The sequence below is a fragment of the Ambystoma mexicanum genome, chromosome 7q, assembly GCF_040938575.1.
Source record: "Ambystoma mexicanum isolate Mex_15411 chromosome 7q, UKY_AmexF1_1, whole genome shotgun sequence".
Taxonomy (NCBI): domain Eukaryota; kingdom Metazoa; phylum Chordata; class Amphibia; order Caudata; family Ambystomatidae; genus Ambystoma; species Ambystoma mexicanum.
This window is the reverse complement of record NC_090941.1, coordinates 990678478-990700641: the sequence shown is the minus strand read 5'-3', so window position 1 is coordinate 990700641 and position 22164 is coordinate 990678478. Positions and strand designations below refer to the sequence as shown.

The 22164-nt window shown below is 46.6% G+C and overlaps 1 protein-coding gene across 1 annotated transcript in view; it reads right to left on the bottom strand.

Moving 5' to 3' along the window:
• PAAF1 (proteasomal ATPase associated factor 1) overlaps nt 1-22164 on the bottom strand; it is a 504864-nt gene that overhangs the window by 312970 nt on the left and 169730 nt on the right. Inside the window, exon 6 of the mRNA XM_069640133.1 lies at nt 1118-1268. Coding sequence (XP_069496234.1) covers nt 1118-1268 — 151 coding nt within the window. The remainder of the gene's footprint in view (nt 1-1117; nt 1269-22164) is intronic.

The window sequence follows — 22164 nt, the reverse complement described above, 5'->3', positions numbered from 1 at the left end:
TTTGAGTACCTGCGCATAAAGACCTATTAATAGATCCAAAATGGGGAGACTTAGTTGTAAGAGGGCTTACTACCGTTGAGAAGGTCGTAGCCGTGTCCACCACAAGAAGGGGTATCTTATCTAGGCTATATAAAGCCATGAACGAGGCCAGCCTGTAGGGGAGGCAGACATTCCAGAGGTACATGGTGGACCTAGTGGGGGGGGGGAGAGATCGCGGAGGAGGTATGAACGCAACTCTACAAGGTGGCCTTTCAGGGTAGATTGTTCACCTCCACGGTGGAGCATAACTAAGATGTTGCTGGGATTGCACGGGGACCCTTTGAAACTATCCAGGATGTTTGAGGGAGCCTCTCCAATGTGTCCTAGGGAGTGCAGTCAGAGGGGATCTCTGGCCCATATGTGGTGGCGGTACCCCAAGGTGCAGGTGTTCAGGAAGGAGGTACTGAGCTGGATGGAGGAGGTCACAGGAATCAGACTGGGCTTAGACCCTTTGCAGATGCTCTTGGGGGTTCATGCAAGGGACAGGGAGGAATATAGACTCCCCAGGATGTGGGAAGCAATGTTGAGAGCGGGGAGACTAGCCACAGGACAGAACTGGAAAAACGAAACGTTGCCATTGAAAGAAGTTTGGTAAGGGAAGGTACATAGCATGATGGTAATGGAAAAGCTGACGGCGATAGGGCATGACAGGCTGAGTGAGTTCTTTGTGGAGTGGAGTGCGCTACTTCTGAAATGGGGGCTAGAAGAGGAGAACCTGAGCAGTGGAGGTGTGTGGGGGGGGGGTCCTCGGAGGGAGCCGATGCAGGACATTAAAGATATTAAAAAGGACAACTCCTCTGAGACATTGGTATAAGAGTTTCAGCACTATTGGACAAACTTAAGAGAAGAGGATGAAGGGGGGGGTTATTGGGGTTTTAGAACACATGGAGAGAGGGGTTTGTGAAGATATGCCTGGGAGAGTGCATGTGGGTAGAGGGAAGGGGGCAATGGGGGGGACTAGGACTGTTGATAACTATGTGGTTTGTAAGTTGAAAAACTACACTGTTCTGTTTTATTCCTTTAACAAATGTAAAGAAAACAAAAGTTTTAAAAAAAATTAAAAAATGTTATCGCTTACCTCCTTTGTGACCTTTTAGTGTTACTGGGCAGCTGCCGTCTTCTGCAGACCAAATCTTCACCTGAGCATCCATACCTCCACTCAGAACCACAAGGCCGGAGGGGAAAAACCTGCAGCAGTTCACATCATACACATGGCCTTCCAAAATTCTCTGAACAAAAGTCAGCAAAAAAACGACAACTAAGTTCTTGGTGCTAAGGTTCAGGAGATCCTTCTTCAAATGAACACAACCATTTTCAGTACAATATGTAGCAAACCGGTTATTACAAACCACATATATAGCGTTCACGGTCTGTGGTCCCTAGGCTAGGACTACAACACTTTTGGAACTCTTCCATGCTACCTGGTATGCACTGTAGGGGTAAACCGTTAAAATTTCATAGGGAAAGATTGCACTGTACAGGTTCTAAAGGAACAGTGAGGAAGACCACAAGTGAAATTATTTTCAGGGGCACAACGTCATCAGGACAGAACAGCATCCTCTACTGTACATACCATGGGCACAGAAGGCAACCAAATGTGCAAGCAGTCATAATGTGTGGCAAGATACAGATACTGATACGAGTTGACTCAAGCCAATAACAAGCAAAGATGCATTTAATAAGTTCTTAAGCTTCCACCATATGCCAGGTCACACACTCCAGGTAGACAATTAGCCAAACACCCCCCCTCCTTCCATCTGCCCACTAATTATGCACGGATATCCCAACCTCAGCAGCACTCAGCTTTACATGTGGTTAAGGTATAATGTGGCTTCCCACGCACTGTGCACTAGCTAGTCACAGACAACCGCATACCATATTGCAACCATAGAAATCCCAACCACAGTATTAGAATGCTGGCATGTACCAGTATGGGAAACTTTTACTATAGTCTACCAATTTATTATGCTATTCTCTGCTGTCGGCCTAAAGGATCAAGTGACCACTTACAGTGAGTGTTAAGTTCAAGCAACTTTAATACAAAACAGAAATATGGGAAAGGATTCAGTTGAGCTGCAAAGAGGGCAATGGAATACTCAAAGGCTAATTAATCAACCAGACTTTCTAGAGGACTGTAGTCCATTATTCCATCCGTCTGTCCCTTAGGCTCATCAGCCAGTGGTCAAAAAGTCAGTGTCTTTGGGGTTTAAGAGCTGCAGCACCTCTTTCTTGGATCTTGTAGTTGGAAGATTTGCCTTTCGTTGCACTAGTCAGAATGTCTATCTCTTTCGCTTAAGCTGTCAAACCTGTGGCATTAGCTAAGATCTCTATTGACATGGGGACTGACAAACAAAACCCACTAGGTGCCAGTGGCAGTCCCGGTCACATTCTCCTTCAAGTCTGGTATCTAAGGCTCACTAGCAGACCCTTGCCTTTTGTCTCATGTCCATCCTCCTCCTTGTTCACTCTATCCCCTTCCTCCTTCACCTCCTCTGAATTATCCTCCTTTTTTTCCTCTGCAAAGATTCACAAAGCCATAATTCTCTCCACGTCCCAACTTGCCTGTCCTCCTTTTAAATCTTTGCTGTTTTCACCTCATCCTTATTACTTCCCTCCTCCTCATGTCTTCTTGCCCTTTTTAGGAACCATCGACGGGTTGGCAGCAAGCAACTACGCTGGAAGCATCTGCATTTCAGAAATATTGTAACCAATGGGATACGACTCAGGCTAGAAACTAGAAAACAGAGCATCCAGGGTCTAACGATGGCTTCCTCAGCCACATACATTTGACTATTGATAACCAGCACATGATAGTGTGCTTTCCCACAGCATGAAGGCTCTGAGCCGTCCAGCTTCATCCGACTGCATCAGCGGATTCTTTAATGTCCCTGAGCCATGCCTGCCACTACGAGTAGCTGATGTACTGAAGCACATCCAGACTTAATTCAGGGGAAAATCGGAGCTCCCTTCCTGTGTTGCAGCCCACTGACCATCTGTGATCCGGAGGACTGAGCCATTGGGGGTGGCGGCCTGTGCGACAGTGAGATGCCGCGGCCTGACTGGAGCCGATGTCTGCGACGGACCTGAGGCGCTGGAGCTGCCAGCGGCAGTGCCCATTCCTTGCCACTGGACCGCTGTGGCAGTCCCTGCTGCCCGCGACTCCTCTTGGCCGGTGCGCCATACTGTGGGAGGTACTGTGGGAGGCGCTTGGAACGGCGGGCCCCCACCCTACCTGTCTCACATGTGGACGTGTCCTGGGCTTGCAGCCTGATCCCGGCCCGGACTACTGGCGGTTGACGGCCTCCCCGCCCCCTGGACTGGAACATCTTAGCGGGTTGGCATGTCCCCCACGGCGGCCCATCGGGCACCTCCGCTCAGGTGGGTTACGCGCATTGTATGCAGAGGATTGCGTGAGGCTCCACCAAACCCTGGCCTAGCGCCACGCTGCAGCGGCTGGCCCTCTCACCTTGTTGTAACCGTGGGGGCCTGGGCGCATCTCCCCCGGCGCCTGTCGGTTTACACGGCGGTGGCCGTGGACCTGGGGGTGTGCCCCTGATCCTCCCCAGGGCTGCTCTCGGCTCCCTGCTGCTGCAGGGACCTGTTTAATGTTGCGGCATGCTCTAACCTTGAATATGGCAGGATCTCTAACTGCCGGTTGCGTTCCAGGATTTAGATAGGCCTATCAACTGCAAAAAATATCCTCTTCAATCTCAGCTGGGGGCCTCACGCTTGCCTCCTCACCTGGTGGGCCCACGGGATACAGGCCTGGGACTGTCAGAGCATATCTGACTGTCTTGAGCGGCAAATGTTTTCTGTGACTCAAATGAACATTTCCTTTCACTCGTGTTTTGGTGTCTGACTGCATTTTACACTGCTGCGCCCCAACCGTAACCAATAGCAGCCCCTACATGAAAGACAGCATACTCATGCACATTGCTTGTGACCAGCTGTACTTTTACATCGCCCATACCTTCTTGTGATCCTGACCACCACCCCTTGTGCCACACACATCAACTGAACTTGCCTCATCTCTACCTCTGCTCATCCCAGACCTGATAGCCGCATTTCTCCTTCTGCCTAACACATCTGCCTGCACGCTGCCTGGTCGGCTCCAGCTGCTGTGTGACCCCGAATTTGCAGGATCTACATCTTGGTTTCTTCTTGCCTCCAGTCACGAGCTGCTTACCTCATATCACCGTCAGACACCATTACCTTGGGCACGACACCGCTCTCTGATACATTGCCAAGTCAAACAGATCCTGTGGTGCTAATAAAGCCGGGGTCATGGATACATTCGCCAAAGCCACCCCTAGACCAGAATCGGCTCATGCATCCTCTAACCAGGAAGAACCCGACTCACTTCAACACTCTAGCTCCTGACCTCATGGTAATGATGGAGTCCATGGCTAAGAACTTTGCCTTCTTCCATGAAAAGCTGGACGATATAAACGGCAATGTCGTATCGCTTACATCTCAGCTAGATCAGGCCGGGACTAGAATCACAGAGGCAGAGTCTCGAATTGGAGCTAACAAGGACAGTCTGCATACCCTCCAGGACACGGTTGCCTCCCTGACTCGCGACATGAAGACTGTAAAAGCAAAATGCGATGACTTGGAATCCAGGTCACGCAGAAACAACGTATGCATCATTGGGATCCCTGAAAATTCCCTAACAGGTAGTGTGGAGCTGGCAGTTGAAAACCTTCTCAAAGAACTATTGGACAACGCAGACCTGTCCCCCTTCTTCACCGTGGAGCGCGCTCACCACAACCTAAACCTGGAGACTTCCCCAGACCCATCATTGCCAGAATTCTCAATTATAGAGACGGGGACCTCATCCTCCATTTGTCACGAGAAAAAGGGGAATTGCGCCTCGGCTCCCAGACAATCAGGATCTTCCCCGACTTCTCTGTAGGGGTACAGCAAGAGAGTCATCAGTTTCTTGGTGTGAAAAAGCTTCTGAGAGAGTGGAACATCCCCTATGCAATATTGTTCCCGGCATGACACAAATTCACCTTTCGGGAAAAGTTATACTTCTTTACGGTCCCTGATGAGGCAGTGAAATTTATAGAAGCGCAGACACCGCTCCACAGACCAGCTGACGACCTGATGGACAACGACTGATCCATGTCCTGCTCGCCTGCGTTTCATTCTTGTTATTTATGCTTCAACTGTTAATATCCATATCTTCGGGTGGTGTCGACTTGGGAGACACCGGACTGTTCTTGATTAAGCTCTGTCACCTCCTGAACCCAGTTCTATGTTCCTGAATGTGATACTAGCGGATGCTCCCATCTGGGACTACACCTATTGATATCTCTGTTGAGTGGTACTGATGAGCTACGCCCGCTCAACCGTCAATGCTGCTTCTTTCATTACTTAGACTGGGCCGTTAAAACGTGCAATAGCAAAACACATCGCCGATTTATGCACCAACCCTGGTGCCTCATTGCTCCTGTGTATGATGGCAACACGGCAACAGCTCACCCCACTGCAGTTGCAACGGTTTCTTTATTTGTTGGCCCCAGTTGGGCCCAAAGTGCAGCTAGACCACGCTGGAGCGAGTCAACTGCCGGCTGGTTAAGGGGGATGGTTTCTGATTGTGGGTGGGGTCAGGGGAGGGACACTGCCGGTTGTGGTTGCGTCGTGAGGGTGGGGGAGGGACGGAATAGGGGAGTTGATATTGAAAATGGCAGAGGCAAAACAGCAGTCCACAACATGAAAGAGTATCATGATGTGGACAAATCCAACTGGTTACACGCACAAATCTACATCTGCTGGGATGTACACTAAGCATATGGAGGCAAACCGGCACTTCGGGACTTGCCGGGTGACTCAGGGCATCAACCGCATATACAGACACATGCTAGGACACACAAGTTGGGATGTACCCTAGAATAACGTAATGCCCACTACTATAATGTCCTGGAACATCTGGGGGTTAAGTAACTACACCAAGGCCCGTAAAATCATGGCCTATGCCAACAGACACAGCAGAAAAATACTTATGCTGCAAGAAACACACTCCCGAGGCAACCTGGCAATGAGCATCGCACCAACATGGGGACCCCACAGGTACTACACAACTTACTCCACACAGGCTAGAGGCATGCTAACATTGATACACAAATCCATCAAATTTATACTTCACAAAAGCTATATAGACCCTGAGGGCAGGTATGTTGTCCTGCATTGCACAATGGTAAACAGAGAGTACCTTCAGGTGAACACCTCTGGACCCAACATTAACACCCCAGATTTTATCGATGCTATCGCCTCAATACTGCTAGGCTATGTGGGAATTCAGATCATCTGGGGGGGACGACATTAACCTGATACTAGACACCAGCCTGGATAGGACGGGAACTGCACCCAGACCTCTATTATGCGCCGCACGCAGACTAATTATACAATGTGCAGCGCTGGACATCTGGGATGCCTGGAGGGCTCTCCAACCTCAATTGCGGGAATATACTTATTTATCTGTACACGATAGCTCCTCCAGGATCGATCTGTTCTTAGTATCTAGTGACATGATGGGTGGGGTCGATAGGGAGCAGACACTTATCCGCACGCTGTCTGACCATGCTCCAATTGGTGGCGCTTTAAGCCCGCTGCCCTCCTAGACATGGTGTTTAAGGCAGACATACTGGCTGACATTGAGACCTTTCTTGAGTGCAACTCTCCCCTAGTCACTACTGCGGGAATCCTTTGGGACGCCTTCAAGGTATATATTAGTGGCATGTCCATAGAAATGACCTCAGTCGCTCTGAATCCAGACTGCGCGAGCTGGAACAAGACTGTTCGACGGCGGCTGATCCTGCCAAACTTGCATTAATCAGCGAGGAACTCAAAATATTTGAGACGCATGCCACGAGAGAAGTCTGCTATTTCAGCCGCCCGCAGGCAGCGCAGAGGTACAGAGAAGGTGAAAGACCCAGGAAAACACTAGCAAATAACTAAAAAGGAGTGGGGCCAGGCCCAAATCACCTCTGTCAAAGATAACCAGGGCGTCTCTTGTTGGTCAGACCAGAAAATACTAGATATCTTCAATGAGCTCTACACAAATCTATACGCCCTACTCCCGGAACACAGTGAACACCACATGAGTGACCTCCTCGATCAGATCCCCACAACATGTATTTCCTCCTCGACCAGGAACCAACTCGACTGCCCGATTCTATTGGATGAGATATTTCGGGCCATCTCAGATCTACCTAAGGGTACGACGCCGGGCCCGGACGGGCTCACATCCGAATTCTACCAGGAACACATTGCCATCCTCGCCCCAAAACTACTAGAGGTCTGGGATGAAGCACTTCGCTTATCCGTTCTTCCGCTCTCCTTAAGTGAGGCGGCCATAACTGTGTTGCTCAAGCCCGACAAACCTAGCGATGAATGTGGCTCATACCGTCCCCTTTCTCTTATGAACATTGATACTAAGCTCTTCGCTAAGGTGATAGCAAACCATTTTCTCACAATCATGACGCACCTGGTCCACGAGGATCAAGGGGGCTTCGTGCCAGGGAGATCCACTTCTCACATCATCAGGCGACTTTTTAATGTAATGGCCAGAATTGACCATGACTTGAATGCTGTTGCGGTTACGCTCGATGCTTAAAAAGCATTTGATATGGTGTCATGGAAATACATGTGGCTAGTATTAGAAATGATGGGCATTGGCCCCAATATGATTGGATTTATCAAACTACTGTATACCACTCCAGTGGCGAGGGTCCGGGTCAACTCCCTGACATCCATGTTATTCACATTCTTTAGAGGCACCCGACGGGGCTGCCCGTTTCCCCCGATCCTCTTTGCGCTATTGATATAGCCAATGGCGGACTACAACAGAACACGCCACTCCCACAAGGGGAATACGATTGAAAGATACCCCCCAAGATCATTTCCCTATATGCCGACGATGTGTTGCTATACGTCAGAGATCCCACCACCCATCTTGATCCCATACTACGTGACATCACACGCTTGAGCACCCATTCTGGCTTTGTAATTAATTACTCCAAGTCCGAGATCTTCCCGCTCACCAACTCCACCCACCAACCCACCACAGAATACCCACTCCGCTGGTCCCCTGACAGAGTCAGGTATCTGGGAGTGCGGGTGTCTCTATCCAAGACCTCTCTGTTGGCGGGCAAATACCTGGCTGTAGAACGGCTCACTGATTCGAAAATGGCGCGGTAGCTTTCCCTCGTTAAGATGATCCTGGTCCCCAAGCTGCTCTACATCTTCAGCAACGTACCCGTCTGGCCTGGGAAAACATACTTCATTAAACTGCACAACTCTTGCATGCAGTTTCTATGGCACTCTGGTGCAGTGTGTAAGAAATGGTCCGATTTGGCACTCCTATACGAGAAGAGGGGATTCACAGCCCCCGACCTAACACTGTACTGGATAGCAGCACAGGCCCAAACATGCCACTAACTGGTACTCTAGCTCTCTGACTCGCCCGCACGTTAAGCTGGAAACCCTGGCGGCGGATGAAGTCAACATAATGACCCTTATACTACACCTACGTTATGTGCCAGATTCCCCCATTGACCCAGTCGGTACTACTCTACTTGCCTGGGATCGGCTACTGCGGGCGACCACAAAATCCCATACCTATTACAAACAGCTCCCTGTGTGGAGATTCCCCGGACATGAGCCTACGCACGACACGGCCTTAGCTTGACACTGGGAGGCTCTAGGATATCAGGCTTTAACAGATTGCTTTCCCAATGAGAGGTTCACTGATTCACAGACATGGAAGCAGGGACACTCCGGGTCCGCACTTGAGATCTTGCAATACTTTAGGATTCACGCTGCATTCCGTGCTAGATGGCCCACCTTCCCTGATGAGCACCCTGACACACCAGAGATTGCATTCATTGCAAACTCGAGCGAGGTCCGCGGCATAGTCTCCCTATATAAAATACTACTGGCGGGCACCCCGGCCCAACCTTCCAAGGCACGCTCTGAGTGGGCGGCCGAACTAGGCTATGAGATCACTGACGAATTATGGGAAAAGATGTGCTCACACACTAATAGGGTATCCCTCAATTTCCGCTACCAAGTCATGCAGTATAAATTGTTGAACAGGAGGGCGTGGCTTGGAGCGCCATCGATGTGGCTGCTCCCCTGAGGCCACCCGTGAGAAGCCTGCCGTAAAAGCAAAAAAATGCGGCTTCCTGGCCTTCTGCTGGGGCCCTGCTAACACCCAGGGCAGTCGGAACGACTATGGCACCCACAGCCCGAGTTTGAGAGCTTATCGCTTTCACTAGAACCGGCAATTTTATCAAATCGCAATGGCACGGAACGGTGCCAAAATCCAAGATGGCGGGCGCGCCTCCAGCAGGAGAACAGAGGCTGCAGAGGCGGTGCGAAGGATCCCCATAACCCTTTGAAGTCCCACAGAGTATACCGCCCACCTACGGCAGACGCGGACCGGAGCTCTCCTGCGACGAGCGGCTATATTCCAGTCCCTGAACAGAGGGGGTGGTGCTCTCGTATCACCCCCGCGTAACACTGCATCTCAGGGCGATCTTCACGGCAGCACGCAGCGGAGCCAGTGCGGCCCTTCAGGGCTAGGAGAAACCCTCACAGCTTTCCCTGCGCCGGCTCGCAGCCATTGCGGGACTCGGCTCCCTTCCAGCGTGGAGAACCAGCACCAGCACCTGCAGCGGAGGCGGCGAGGTCGGCGTACACACAGGTAGGGCCTGACGGGGGGCGTGAGGTGGGGGCCGGTTCACACTTGGCTTGGGCCCCCACCAGGGGAGATCGCGGCTCACGCGTCATGGGCGGCGCAAGAAAACGGACACCCTCCATCCTCCCCTCCCCCCTGGCGGCCCCAGAGTTTTCCCCGGACCCTCTCCTCGCCGGTCCGCACCAGAAGGCGCAGGCTGATCACACGGCCTGCACTCCTAACTCCTGGGGCACCCTGGCCCACACCGTCAGCCATCCAGCTAGCCACCTCAAGCTAGCGCCTCTCCCCCAAACGAAGAAGCGGAGGAGCTGCCGCTTCCCCCCTCCCCAGCAAAATTGAGGGACATTGAGCAATGTTTCAATCCAGGAATCGACCGCATGGACTGGGGTAGGATGTGGAAGAACGGATGGTAGAACTGAAGGGTGAAAACCTTGACTGCAAAAGAAGGGGCTGGTCTTGATAGCTGAATGGTCCAAATTGTTGTAAGCAAATTCGGCCACAGGAATCAAGAGTGACCATTCATCCTGGACTTTGGTGGCGAAGCAGCGAAGATACCGTTCCAAGGTTTGGTTTACTCGTTCTGTTGCTCCATTGGTCTGTGGATGATAGCCCGAGGACAAGGCACGCTGGATCCCCAATATCCGACATAGTTGTTTCCAAAACTGGGATATGTACAGGGGCCCTCTGTCTGAAATGATTTTGGAAGGTAGTCCGTGAAGCCTGAATGTGTGTTCCAAAAAATCCCAACTAATTCAGATGAAGATGGTAGTTTGTAAAAGGGTGTAAAATGAGCCATATGTGAAAACAAATCGATGGTAACCATTATGGTCGTGTATCCTCTGGAAGAAGGTAATTCCACAATAAAATCCGTGGCAATGATTTCCCAGGGTCTTGTTGGTATTGCTGGTTGGTGTAGGAGACCTGCTGGTTTTCTGTTATCATATTTATTCTGATTACACACTGGACAGGATTGGACATAGGTTCTTACGTCGTCTTTCATCCTTGGCCACCAGAACTGTCTCTGTATAAGACAAATGGTGTTGGAGATTCCACAGTGTCCTGAATGGAGGGTATCATGGCATAGGTTTGTGATTTTATGTCTCAGCCCTTGAGTGGTCTCAGCCCTTGAGTGGGAATAGCCAGCTGTGTATCCTCGAATAGATATCCATCCTTTATTTTGAGATTCCATCGATTGTCTCCTTTAAACTCCTTCCAAAGTTCGGGAGACTGTCTCTTGGCTCGAATATCCTCCAAGAGAGTAACTGTCAGGAATCTGAGAAAAGCTTCAGGTCGGCGCTTCTTGCTTTGCAAGAGGCGATAAACTACATTTCCCATGAGGCGTTGGGAAAGGTGTAGTTCTCCTATCGCGCGCTACAACAGCTGCTCATTAGCAGCAACTGTTAAAACTCGCCGCTGCCCGTGCCTCGGTGCAGGTAATTAATGATGTCCAGCACGGGCGGCGGCAGCTTAGGAGCAGGCATGCAGAAATTCTCAGACGCCAAAGGACTCTTGGAGCTTCTCCGGGCCGTGACGGTGACGAACAGCTGAAAAACCACGGGCCGCGGCGGTGAAGCAGGCTCCCATAAGCTTTGGGCATCGCTCTTCAGGGTCCGGATGTCCTTGTGAGGCACCCGGACCATCAGTTAAGTGTTTTTGACCCCAGTGTTCATATTCTGGAGTTGCTTGTTTATTAATTGACTACTTCAACGCTGTAGTGGGTGTGTGAGGCAACACGCCCTAAGATACATGCCATGCATTAGACACGCCATGTGGAGAAAACATGAACTCTGAATGGATAAAACTGGGCACTGGGAAAGATATAGAAACTATGTAAAGCACACATATGGGTCCACACAGTACAAGGGCATGTTCGTGTGTGTTTTGTTTCCTCAATCATTGTTTGTGGCTTCATTGTGCCCGACGGGCCATGTGTCTCGTGTCTTCATAAAAAGGGACACCCTTTTGTTTGTGCCATTTAGCTTGTAAGCCAATCTATGTGCGTTCGAGAAATGACTGTCCAAGTCCTACGTTATGTTCAAGCCCTATGTTAGGTTCAAAGTCCATGTTCTAGGTTATCCGTTTATGTTCTGTGAGGTGGAGTTTAAAGAGCTCTTATGATTCGTATGTAACAAGGTCATTACAGGTACAGGAGGTCAGGTTAGGTGTTCAGGAAATAGAGGTACAGGTTCAGGAATATCGCTGTATTGTATGTATTTGCTTGTGTATGACCCCTCCTTTCCTTTGTCACTCCATCCCCTTTTCCCTAACTCCATCTTCCCCCCATTGGCTGCCACGTGGCTTCCTGTGATATCAGTCTTCAGGCACCCGTGCCAACCACGGTGGGAGGGGTCAATCTATTTGGCTTCTGTGGTTCGGAAGAGGGGATTGAGACCCCTATTCCCTTATAAGTTTGACAGTAACGGCTTGGGCTACGAATACTGTGTTGGGAATCATCTTGGGAAAGGTCCGGTTCTCAAGGGGATCATAATCAGGACGTCTGGACAAGGCATCAGCTATATTGTTATGTGCTCCAGGAAAGTGGTGGATTTGAAATCGATATTGGGCAAAAAAGAAGGCCCAGTGGGCCTGACGGCTGTTTCTGCACTCCAGGGATTGTAAGACCTGTAAGTTCCGATGGTCCGTACGGACTTGTACTGGGTGTTTGGCTCCCAGAAGGAGATGGTGCCAGTCAGTGAAGGCTTGTCGGATGGCTAGCAAATCCTTCTCCAGGATGGAATAATGAGTTTCACTGGAAGTCAAAGTACGAGAGATAGGCAATGGGATATTCCATCTTGTCATCAAGTTCTTGTTTCAGAACTGGTCCGATGGTGTAATCGGATCCATCAGCCTCAACAAGGAAGGGACGGTCTGTTTCAGGTTGAGCCAGGATGGGGGCTCGTGTGAACTCCGACTTCAACCTTTGAAACGTTGACTCTTGGGCTGAGGACCACTTAAAGGGGGTGTCTTTCTTTAACAGTGTGACAATAGGGTGTAAAATATCAGAAAATGTGGGTATGAATTTCCTGTAAAAGTTAGCGAACCCCAGGAAGGATTGAATTTGTTTCACAGTGGTAGGAACAGGCCAAGATAGGATGGAATCAACCTTGGAAGAATCCATCCCAATACCCTTGGGCCTAAGAACAAATCCAAGGTAGTGAACGGTTGATACATGAAAAAGGCCTTTTTCAGGTTTGGCCAGGAGCTTATGTTCTCGTAAACGCTGTAAAACTGCCTTAACGTGTTCTTCGTGTTTCCGAGGTTCCTTGGAGTAAATCAGTATGTCGTCTAGGTATACAATGACAAAAAGGAACAACATGTCAGAAAAAACCTGATCCATGAAACGTTGGAATATTGCAAGGGCATTAGCAAGTCCAAAGGGCATAACCAGATACTCAAAGTGGCCAAAGGGTGTTCTGAATGCTGTTTTCCACTCATCTCCTTTTATACGAATGAGATGGTAGGCACCCCTGAGATCTAGTTTTGTAAAGATGAATGCACCCCTTACAGCCTCCAGGATGTCCAAAATAAGAGGTAATGGGTAACAGTCCTTGAGGGTGCATTGGTTGAGGCCACGATAATTTTTTTTTATTTGTTATTAGTTAGTGAACCAACTTTTCAAATCTTGCATACATTTCATATAGCATAAAAAGAATTCATCTATACTCGAGATTTACTTGCACCTAATTATACACATTTAAGACAACATAAAAAATACAGCCTCCATCCAGTTTACATTGCACATTTCAATCACTAACTTACTTTGATACACTTTATACAGTTTTCGTTTCCGGAAAAATAATATTTAAAAATTGAACAATAGCAATCTGTATAGTAATTCTTGGATTAAAGAAAAGACGATTCCATATTTGTGTGCGCCCTCTGTCACACTGAACCAATAATTATTCCCCAAAACACTTCACTCTTATCTCATGTAATGCAGGACATTCAACTATAAGATGTTGTAACGTTTCTCTTTGTGTTTTTATTTTGCATTGACGACAGAAATTCTGTTCCCTTGCTATTACTTTTCTTCTAAACAGGATCTCATTTGTTTCAAACTGATTTAATCTAAATCTTAGATATTTCTGTCGGCATGCATGTGACGGAAATTTCAGTAGATATTCAGCTATTACTCCATATTTTTTGGTGCCAAATGCATCGATATCAAAGTCTTTAAGTTTGGTACAAAGTTCAATGTTGTTGATCCAATCTGCTTGATAGATTTTATTTTTGGCACGGTCAGGATTTGTCAAAAGAAGCTCAATCGATACCGAGGCATCAGAGGCCTCATTTAGAATATGGTTTCTCCACTTCGATGCCATACCATTTTTTGCTGTTAAAAGATTTTGAGCCAATACATTCAGGAAGGTGGGCTTCCCTAGTCCATCTAACATTTTTCGTAGAAGAGCACACTGCTTCCATAATGCATGGGCATATAGGGAGACCAACCCCAATTCAAATCGCAGTATGGCCATTGGTGTTCCAGATGCAAGTGATAGTACCGTTTTCCAAAATCTAGCTTCAATGCTATCCCAAAATTTACGATTTTGTGGTGCCGAAGCCTCAACACCATATAGTAAAATCGGTATTACCTTGGACTTGTAAAAGAACACAATATGTTTCAATGTAAACTTCCCATATCTTCTTAGGAGAATTTTTGATTGCGATATCAAGGCATTCAGTTTAGCTCTTATTTCAACAGTCATAGTGCTTAAAGTTTTCTTGTGCTCTATATATACTCCAAGATACTTATATTTCGCCAGTTTGGTTAATACACAATTTTGAAGTGACCATTCAATATGATATTTTCTAGAGACATTATTATTACAAGCTAGTATTTGAGATTTGGCTGTATTAATCACAAGGTTATTTGTCATTGGATATGAACCCAGTTGGTTTAGCATATTTTGTAGGCCAATGGGAGTTCGGGATAACAATACCAGATCATCTGCATATAGTAAATATGCAACCTTTTGTGATCCTATACGAGGCGCATCTGTTACACAATTCATTAGTATAGGTCCTAAATCTTGGATATAGAAATTGAAAAGGAATGAAGCGAGAGCCCATCCCTGCTTCACCCCTCTATGTGTAAAGATGGCTGGTGATAGTTTTCCATCCATGTTTAATTTAACTCGCGTAGACGTGGTGGTATGTAATAACATTACTAAATTTACTAAAGATGTTGGGCACCGATGTTGTCTGAGCTTAGCTACGAGCATTTCTCTATCTATATAGTCAAAGGCGGATTTGAAATCAATAAACCCTAAATATAAGGGGAATCCACCATCAGCATGTTCAGATTGTATCATTGTTAAAGCTAAGATGTTAGGTACTGTGCCCATGCCTTTTACAAAGCCTGACTGAAAATGATCCCTCAGGCAGTTTTTAATCCACCCACTCATTAAGCTCTTTTAATATTATTCGGCAAAATATCTTAGCAGGAGCATCTAATAAAGAAATTGGTCGGTAGCTCGTCGGCAGTTGCCGATCACCATTTTTGTAAATCGGAACTGTAATTGCTTCCGTCCAAGTCTGAGGTAGCTTTTGATTTCTATTTATAGCCCAGAATATCTGGAAAAGTATTAGACTCCAAGCTTCAGGGTGTTTTTTCATTTGAAAATTCGAAATCCCGTCAGGGCCCACAGCACGGGAACTGCAGTCATGATTAATTTTTTTATTTCTTTCAGATCAATGTGTAGCCAAAACCTCAATACCTCTCGCGAATTTAATGTCGGGACCGAGCTTACTGGTAAAGCATATAGTGTTTGGAAATGTTCTGTCCACTGATGTACCTCAACTGCCGTTGTTTGTAGGTCTAGCTGGTGAACATTATTTGTTTGGTTTAATATGGCCCACATTTTTGAGATATTTTTATCAGCCAGTGTTGACAGCATAGTGGCTCCATCTTTTTGGTAGAGTGATGCTCGATATGCTTTAAGCCAGTTATTATAGTTCGAGCTAATTTTTTTTATAAGAACCGATCTGACAGCAGGAGGAAGCCTCGTTAAACTTCTTACTTCGGCACGATAAGCTCTCTTCCTATTAAATATAGATCTGTCAAAAACATGGATATGACTTTCTCTTTGAGAGCCGGCATTCATCTGTTGGCCATACATTTGCATTACATTACTATAGATGAGACCTACATCAGATGTTTGCCGATTAATTGAATTATTTGAGTCGTATAAAATTTGGTTAAAGTGCAACAAGGCGTTCTCCGTCCATCATAGTCTGTTCTTTCCACCCTTTACCACAAAGCAACCACCTTTCGTTGCCTTAGGTTTGATGACATTGACTTCTGCAATTACTTGCCAACTGGCACACAACATGTTATGGTCACTTGTCACAGATGAAGACACATAAAAGGAACGCATTGCTGACCATAATTCAGGATTTACATAGATGAAATCAATAGTGGATACAGAGTTTCCTCTCTTCCAGGTAGGTGCAGGAGGAGTGTCTGTCTTAAATGCTCCATTTAAGACTTGCAAATTTCTAAGTTTAATCATTGCGTTCCATTGCAACAACTTTTCACTCTTTTGCACACCATTTGTTGCTAAGCAATTCATATTCAAATCCCCTGCCAAGACAAAATACAGAATTTTTTCATCAGCAGACACTAAATCAAATAGTCTGTTCAGATCCCTATAAAAACATTCAGATGAAATGGCTACCGGATTCCAGTATAAGTTCAAAATCGCATAGGCATCGCCATTGATCACTGCCCTTACGAGTAGCATGTGCGCATTTGGCATTGCCCACAGATTTGATGATGATCCTGGTGTATCTTTCAAGGCTACCAGTAGACTTGCTGATGGTCTACCTACTGCAGACTTCCGAGCTGGATTCAAATGTGTCTGGTATCCTGACCAGACTATGGGGTTTAGTAACCAGGTCTCTTGGAGTAAAATTACATCGAATTTACCTAGGCCACTCTCATCATTATTCAGCAGATGTTTAAATCCTCTTGAATTCCAGCAGACTAAAGCAAGAGGAATTAACTTTGCAGTGTTAGATAGCTAATTTGAATTCTCATTACAATTGCACACACAGAAATCCCTCTCTTGTGATTGTTGCTTGGCATCTTGACCATTCAATATTGTAGTTTTTGCCTTTGGTATGGATTCCATGTTACTTGCCACCTCAGGTTCTGTTACACTCTCCGTTTCTATATTAAGCATAAAACCCAGATCAAATAGAGAGTTTTTGGCCTGCCATACCAGGTTACGAATTACCTTAGATTGCATCCACACCCGAACTGCGTTTAAATTCTGACTGAATGTGAATTCAACCAAAGTCAAATCCGCAGAAGTAATATCCTCTAATGCTGGTATGTCAGAGAAAATTGCTAGAATTGCTCTGCGGTTCAAGTCATATTGAATGGATGGGGCTGGTCTGCATTTCAGAATCATAGAACAAAGGGCCAATCGTGGGGTGGCTTTCCCCATTCCCCGGGGATCTTGTGTGTTGGCTCGCTTGGTAGTGGTCGCAATATTTTTTTCCTCTCTCATATTCGGAACCAATTCTCCTAAAGCGTCTTTAATCAGGGACAACACCTCTTTGGAAAAGTCATTAGGTACACTCACTTATGCAGATGAAGATAATTCCGAATCAGCCACAAGAATATTCACCCCTGGGGTGTCAGATTCAACGCTTACGGGGGTAATCGCAGATATTACCGCTCCTGGATTCATTGGGATCGACCCCCCAGTCCCAAATCCTCTCTTGGTTTGTTTCTCAGTCTCCACAATTTTTCTGTCACAATCAGTTATATTGTACTGCATATTTGTCGAAACTGGAACTATGCTTGGAGGGATAAAATGGCCTTGCATACAAGCATCTACAGCCTTCCTAATTTCAGATCTGTGGGCCATTACATCCACCTTACTGCCATGAGTTGTATCCACACTTTCACTGTCATTACTCATTTTGACTGCAGGTGCTACCTCGTGGTGTTGTGTCTTCCGTAGCTCGCTCTGCGAGATTTCTTTTATCAAGGCTTCTAATGGTGAATATGGATGAGCTTTAACTTGCTTAGGCTCATTTATGATATCATTCACCTCCAAGTTACTGAATACTGCCAGATGTTTTTGAGCACTCTGTTTTTTCAAGAAGATTAGAGCAACCTTCATATTGGGATTCATGATTGCCACCGGTCCACCATCATTCATTGTCACCAGGGGGCCCATCTTTGGTTTCACTTTCAGGAAAATGGGAACCAAAGGAATGGCCTTCTTTAAATTAGGTAATGGGTTAGGTTGATTTGGGCATTTTTCTGTTTGCGATCCTTTCATTAGCATACTACGATTGACCTCGTTTTTATTAACACCTAGTTTTTTTCTATTTTCATGAGGGATTTGCAAGGATTTTTCTTGGTTAGAATTCTTCTTTGCACCTCGCTCTTTTGCCTGTGGTCTGTCCGGGGATGGGAGTTCAATAATTTCCTTATCATCCTCAGCCACTGAGGAGCGCCCAGTTCCAATTTTCTTTAAAAACATATTAGTCGCGGAATTATTTTGTTTTCCTCTAATCTGGTTCTTTGGCTTTTTTTTCAGATTTTTTTCATTTGTTTGAAAAAAAAAATTTCCTTGATTCTTTTGATCCGTCTTGCTGCCCTCTTTCTCATTTTTTTCCTGCCTTGATTTGTGCTTATGATACTGACTTCATCACATATGTCCTCTTTGAGTTCCGGTTCACTATCAGTGTTTACTACTAATAGTTTCTCCACTGGGACTACGTCAAAGAGGTAATCATTCACATTCGCCAGTCTCATAAATTCTTCTAGTGTTGAAGCTGAGAGAGATATTTCATTCTCATGTGAAGGATCTTTCTCCTTAGGCTCCGGCCCCACCTGTTCATGCATATTTATATTATATTGTTGCAATTGGGCTAATAGAGCTTTATTTACAGATCTATCAGCCTCACCTGATTTCTGTATATCTGCAATGCTCCTCTGCATCGCAGAAATGTCTAATCCTTGTTTGACAAGCTCCAACTGCATTGATTGTAGTTTAGGCAATACACTTGAGTTGACGGCATTGCAACAGCCTACTACGGAACCATCCAATACAGCTACCTCTTTTGTCAATTCCATCATAGATCCGGATTGAATTTGTACTTCCGCTTTCAAGAGTTCAAACACAGACACCAGTGAATTCAACACATAACGGAGTGCAGTTAGTGTGTTAACATTCAACTCAGTCCCCTCAGCCACAATCGCGTCCTGGGTTTCCCTTGAACTAATAGCGAAAGATGCTTCTGTCAGTGGGTGCTCCTGCACCAGATCCACAGGTTCTTGGTTGTTTTCTATGATTGAAAAATTCAGATGGGTCAAGATAGGAATGCTTGTGTCCATATCAAAGGGCGGATTGACACGTTCACCCGATTGACTAATGGCTCCTAGTGGGCTTGAAGAGGTGTTACTGAGTCTATGACTTGTTTTTTCAAGTCCCGCATTTTGTACCCCAAAATGATCTTCTATTTTTTTCTGGATTTTTGTAGTTGTTGTTGTATATTCAAGTCCTTTTTTTCCAATTGTCAACTAAAGTGGACTCAGAGCGCAATGTCCCAACACATCTTGCCGGTGTAGAAATAGTTGAAAGGCAAGAGTCTGCATGCACCAAAGCTTGTGTTTGCGTCAGCGACTCTCCCACTTACATAGTTTGACCCCTGCTAGGATTCTCTGTGGAGCACGTAGCGCCACTATTCGACTGGCATTTTTTAATTTTAGGGGCATCCCATTCAGGGGCTCTGGGATCATCATGCAATGAGGTGCTCCTTAATTTCATTAGTGCAATTTAGCGTTTAATGTATGCCAAGAAAAGCAAAGGAAGATAAAGCCGAACTTGAGCAATGCACAAAGAAATAAGAATACACTGAGGGTTAGGGAATTAGAGACCACAAGTGTTTGACCGTATTCCCCAACACGAATTAGTCAAACAACTGTAATGGGCTTGACTCTTCTAATTTCCCACGTGTTAATGATGAATGAGTGGGAAATAAACGGCTCAGCGGTTAAAACGCCCGCGAACACCGCTCAACCCTTCTCCTGCCTCCTGCAACGGAGGCGTACTTCGTGTTTGGAGCCTAACGGCTCAGAGGCTGAGAGCTTTGAGCCGCCAAACAGCGCTCCACCTATTTCCCGCTCGGAGAAGTTGAAACGCGTTGGAGCCGATCGGCTCAGCAGTCACGAGCCCCACAAACGTCAAGCACAACTGCTCCTTTTTTATACGGGGAGTTCGAATTCAGTTAAAATTCACGCTGGAGCCTAGCGGTTCAAAGGCTACAAAGCCCGCAGTCGCCGCTCGGCCCTTCTTCTGCTTCCCACACTAAGATGAATATACGTCGGAGTCGGGCGGCTCAAAGGCTACAAAGCCCGCAGTCGCCGCGCACAGCTCCTCTTATTTCCCACACACACTACTTTCACTGTCAATGACTATCAAAGATAATATTGAATTATAGCAACACTCGGTACTCGCTCTTTACGCTTTTATAGCTCTTCGCAATGAACACGGTGGCGCTATCAAGCTGTCAGCAGCTCAGTTCAGCTCAGTTCCAATAGCAATTCCTAAATGTCAATATAATGTCATTTAGTGGCGGCAGATCAAGTCAATGGGGGTTTACCTGATGCATAAAATGGATGATGAATAAAGGTTCCCCGCCTTGCCTCAGCCGACTGCAATGACTGCTTCCACTTGCACACCACTTCGCGGTCCTGGGAGTTTTTAACTCCTACACCACCAGATGTAGTAAACAGAGAAGTAGGACTCCAAAACCAGTTCTTGCACAGGAATTCTCCCGAAAAGAATGGAGACTGCAATGACTGCTTCCACTTGCACACCACGATAATCCAAACGTGGTCTAAGCTCCTTGCAATCTTTCTTAGGAATGAAGAAAAGAGAGGCTCCCGTTGGGGGCTTGGAGGGTCGAATAGTTCCATTTGTTAAGTTGGTATCCAGATATTCCCAGAGGGCCCTCTTTTCTGGTTCGGATAGAATGAACATTCTTCCAAAAGGATTCACCGCTGAAGGCTCGGTATCAATGGCACAATCCTCAGGTCTGTGAGGTGGGAGAGATTGAACAATGGCTGTTGAGAACACATCTGAGTATGTCTGGTAAGCCTGGGGAATCTGGATAATGTTGGAGACAGTTACTGAGGATTGCTGGGATACTTGAAGGTCTTCAGAGGGGCTTGGTATGGTAGTAAGAGATAAACAATGGGACATACAATGTTCTGAACCAAGAAACAAGGAGCCTGCTGCCCAATTGATGTATGGATTGTGTTTCTGAAGCCAAGGCATGCCTAAAATCAAGGGATAGTGGGCAGATCTTATGATGTCAAATCTAATCATCTCTTGGTGGTTGTTTATCGAAAGAAGAATCTCTTTGGTTTGGTGGGTTATGGGTCCAGAAGACAAGGGTCTCCCATCAATGGCTTCAACAGGTTGCATTGTCGCCTTTGTTTCGCAGGGAATGTGATGGCTGGCGGCCCAATCATGATCTATGAATATGCCCATGGCCCCACAATCCACTAAAGCCAGGATGGGGTAAGATTCTTTCTTGGAAGGTGACAGGAATATCTGTAGAATCACGAGATAGTTTTGTCCTGAGGAGTTCAATCCTCTATCTCCAACCCAGCTGCCAAAGCAGCGACAATAACGATGCGCACCTGGAGTGTAGGTGCAGACGTCCTCCAGCTCAAGGGGTTTGGAGGCGAGCTGAATGTAGCCAGCAACTCAGTTGTAGGACTTATCTTCAGTTACTCACCCCTTCATACGCCAAAGACACCAGAACGGCGGGAAGTCTCTGGGTCTCCTCTTCCATGCTGATGTGTTTACCTGCTCTGCATTATCTGCCTTATTCACCTGGGAGGAACAGTCTGGCACGCCCACATCTGCTTTGTTATAGCTGCTCACCAGACGATCATTGCTGAACAGTGGCCTGATTTTTCAAGCTCTAAACCAGCATCATTGTTATTCCTGCAGGCATCCTGAACTTTATCATCATTCTTTCTCCAATCTACCAGGTCTCTGTCCAATCTCTTGTAGGGTTGGAATGCATAAGATAGTTATAACACTGCCATTTCCTTATAAGTGCATTTGCAATACATTTGTCTAAAGTGTCTACATGCGATAATTGCTCAGAATGTCATTCTTTTGATTGTTGCTCACTTTTCTCACAGGCTTCTCAAGCTAATATTCCGTAGAGAAGATACTGTCCGACTGGTGGGCCCGGTTTCTTACTGCCATCAGTTTACTTGATCTCATTGCCTTCTGTGCAGCTCAATTTATTCTGCGATATTGGACCCTGCTTTTTCTCTCCCTCCTCTCTACTTTAAACGCTGATCTCTCTATGTACGCTGCTATCATATATGCTGATCAGGTAGGAGAATTTTTGAATTAATTAAGACCCCAAAC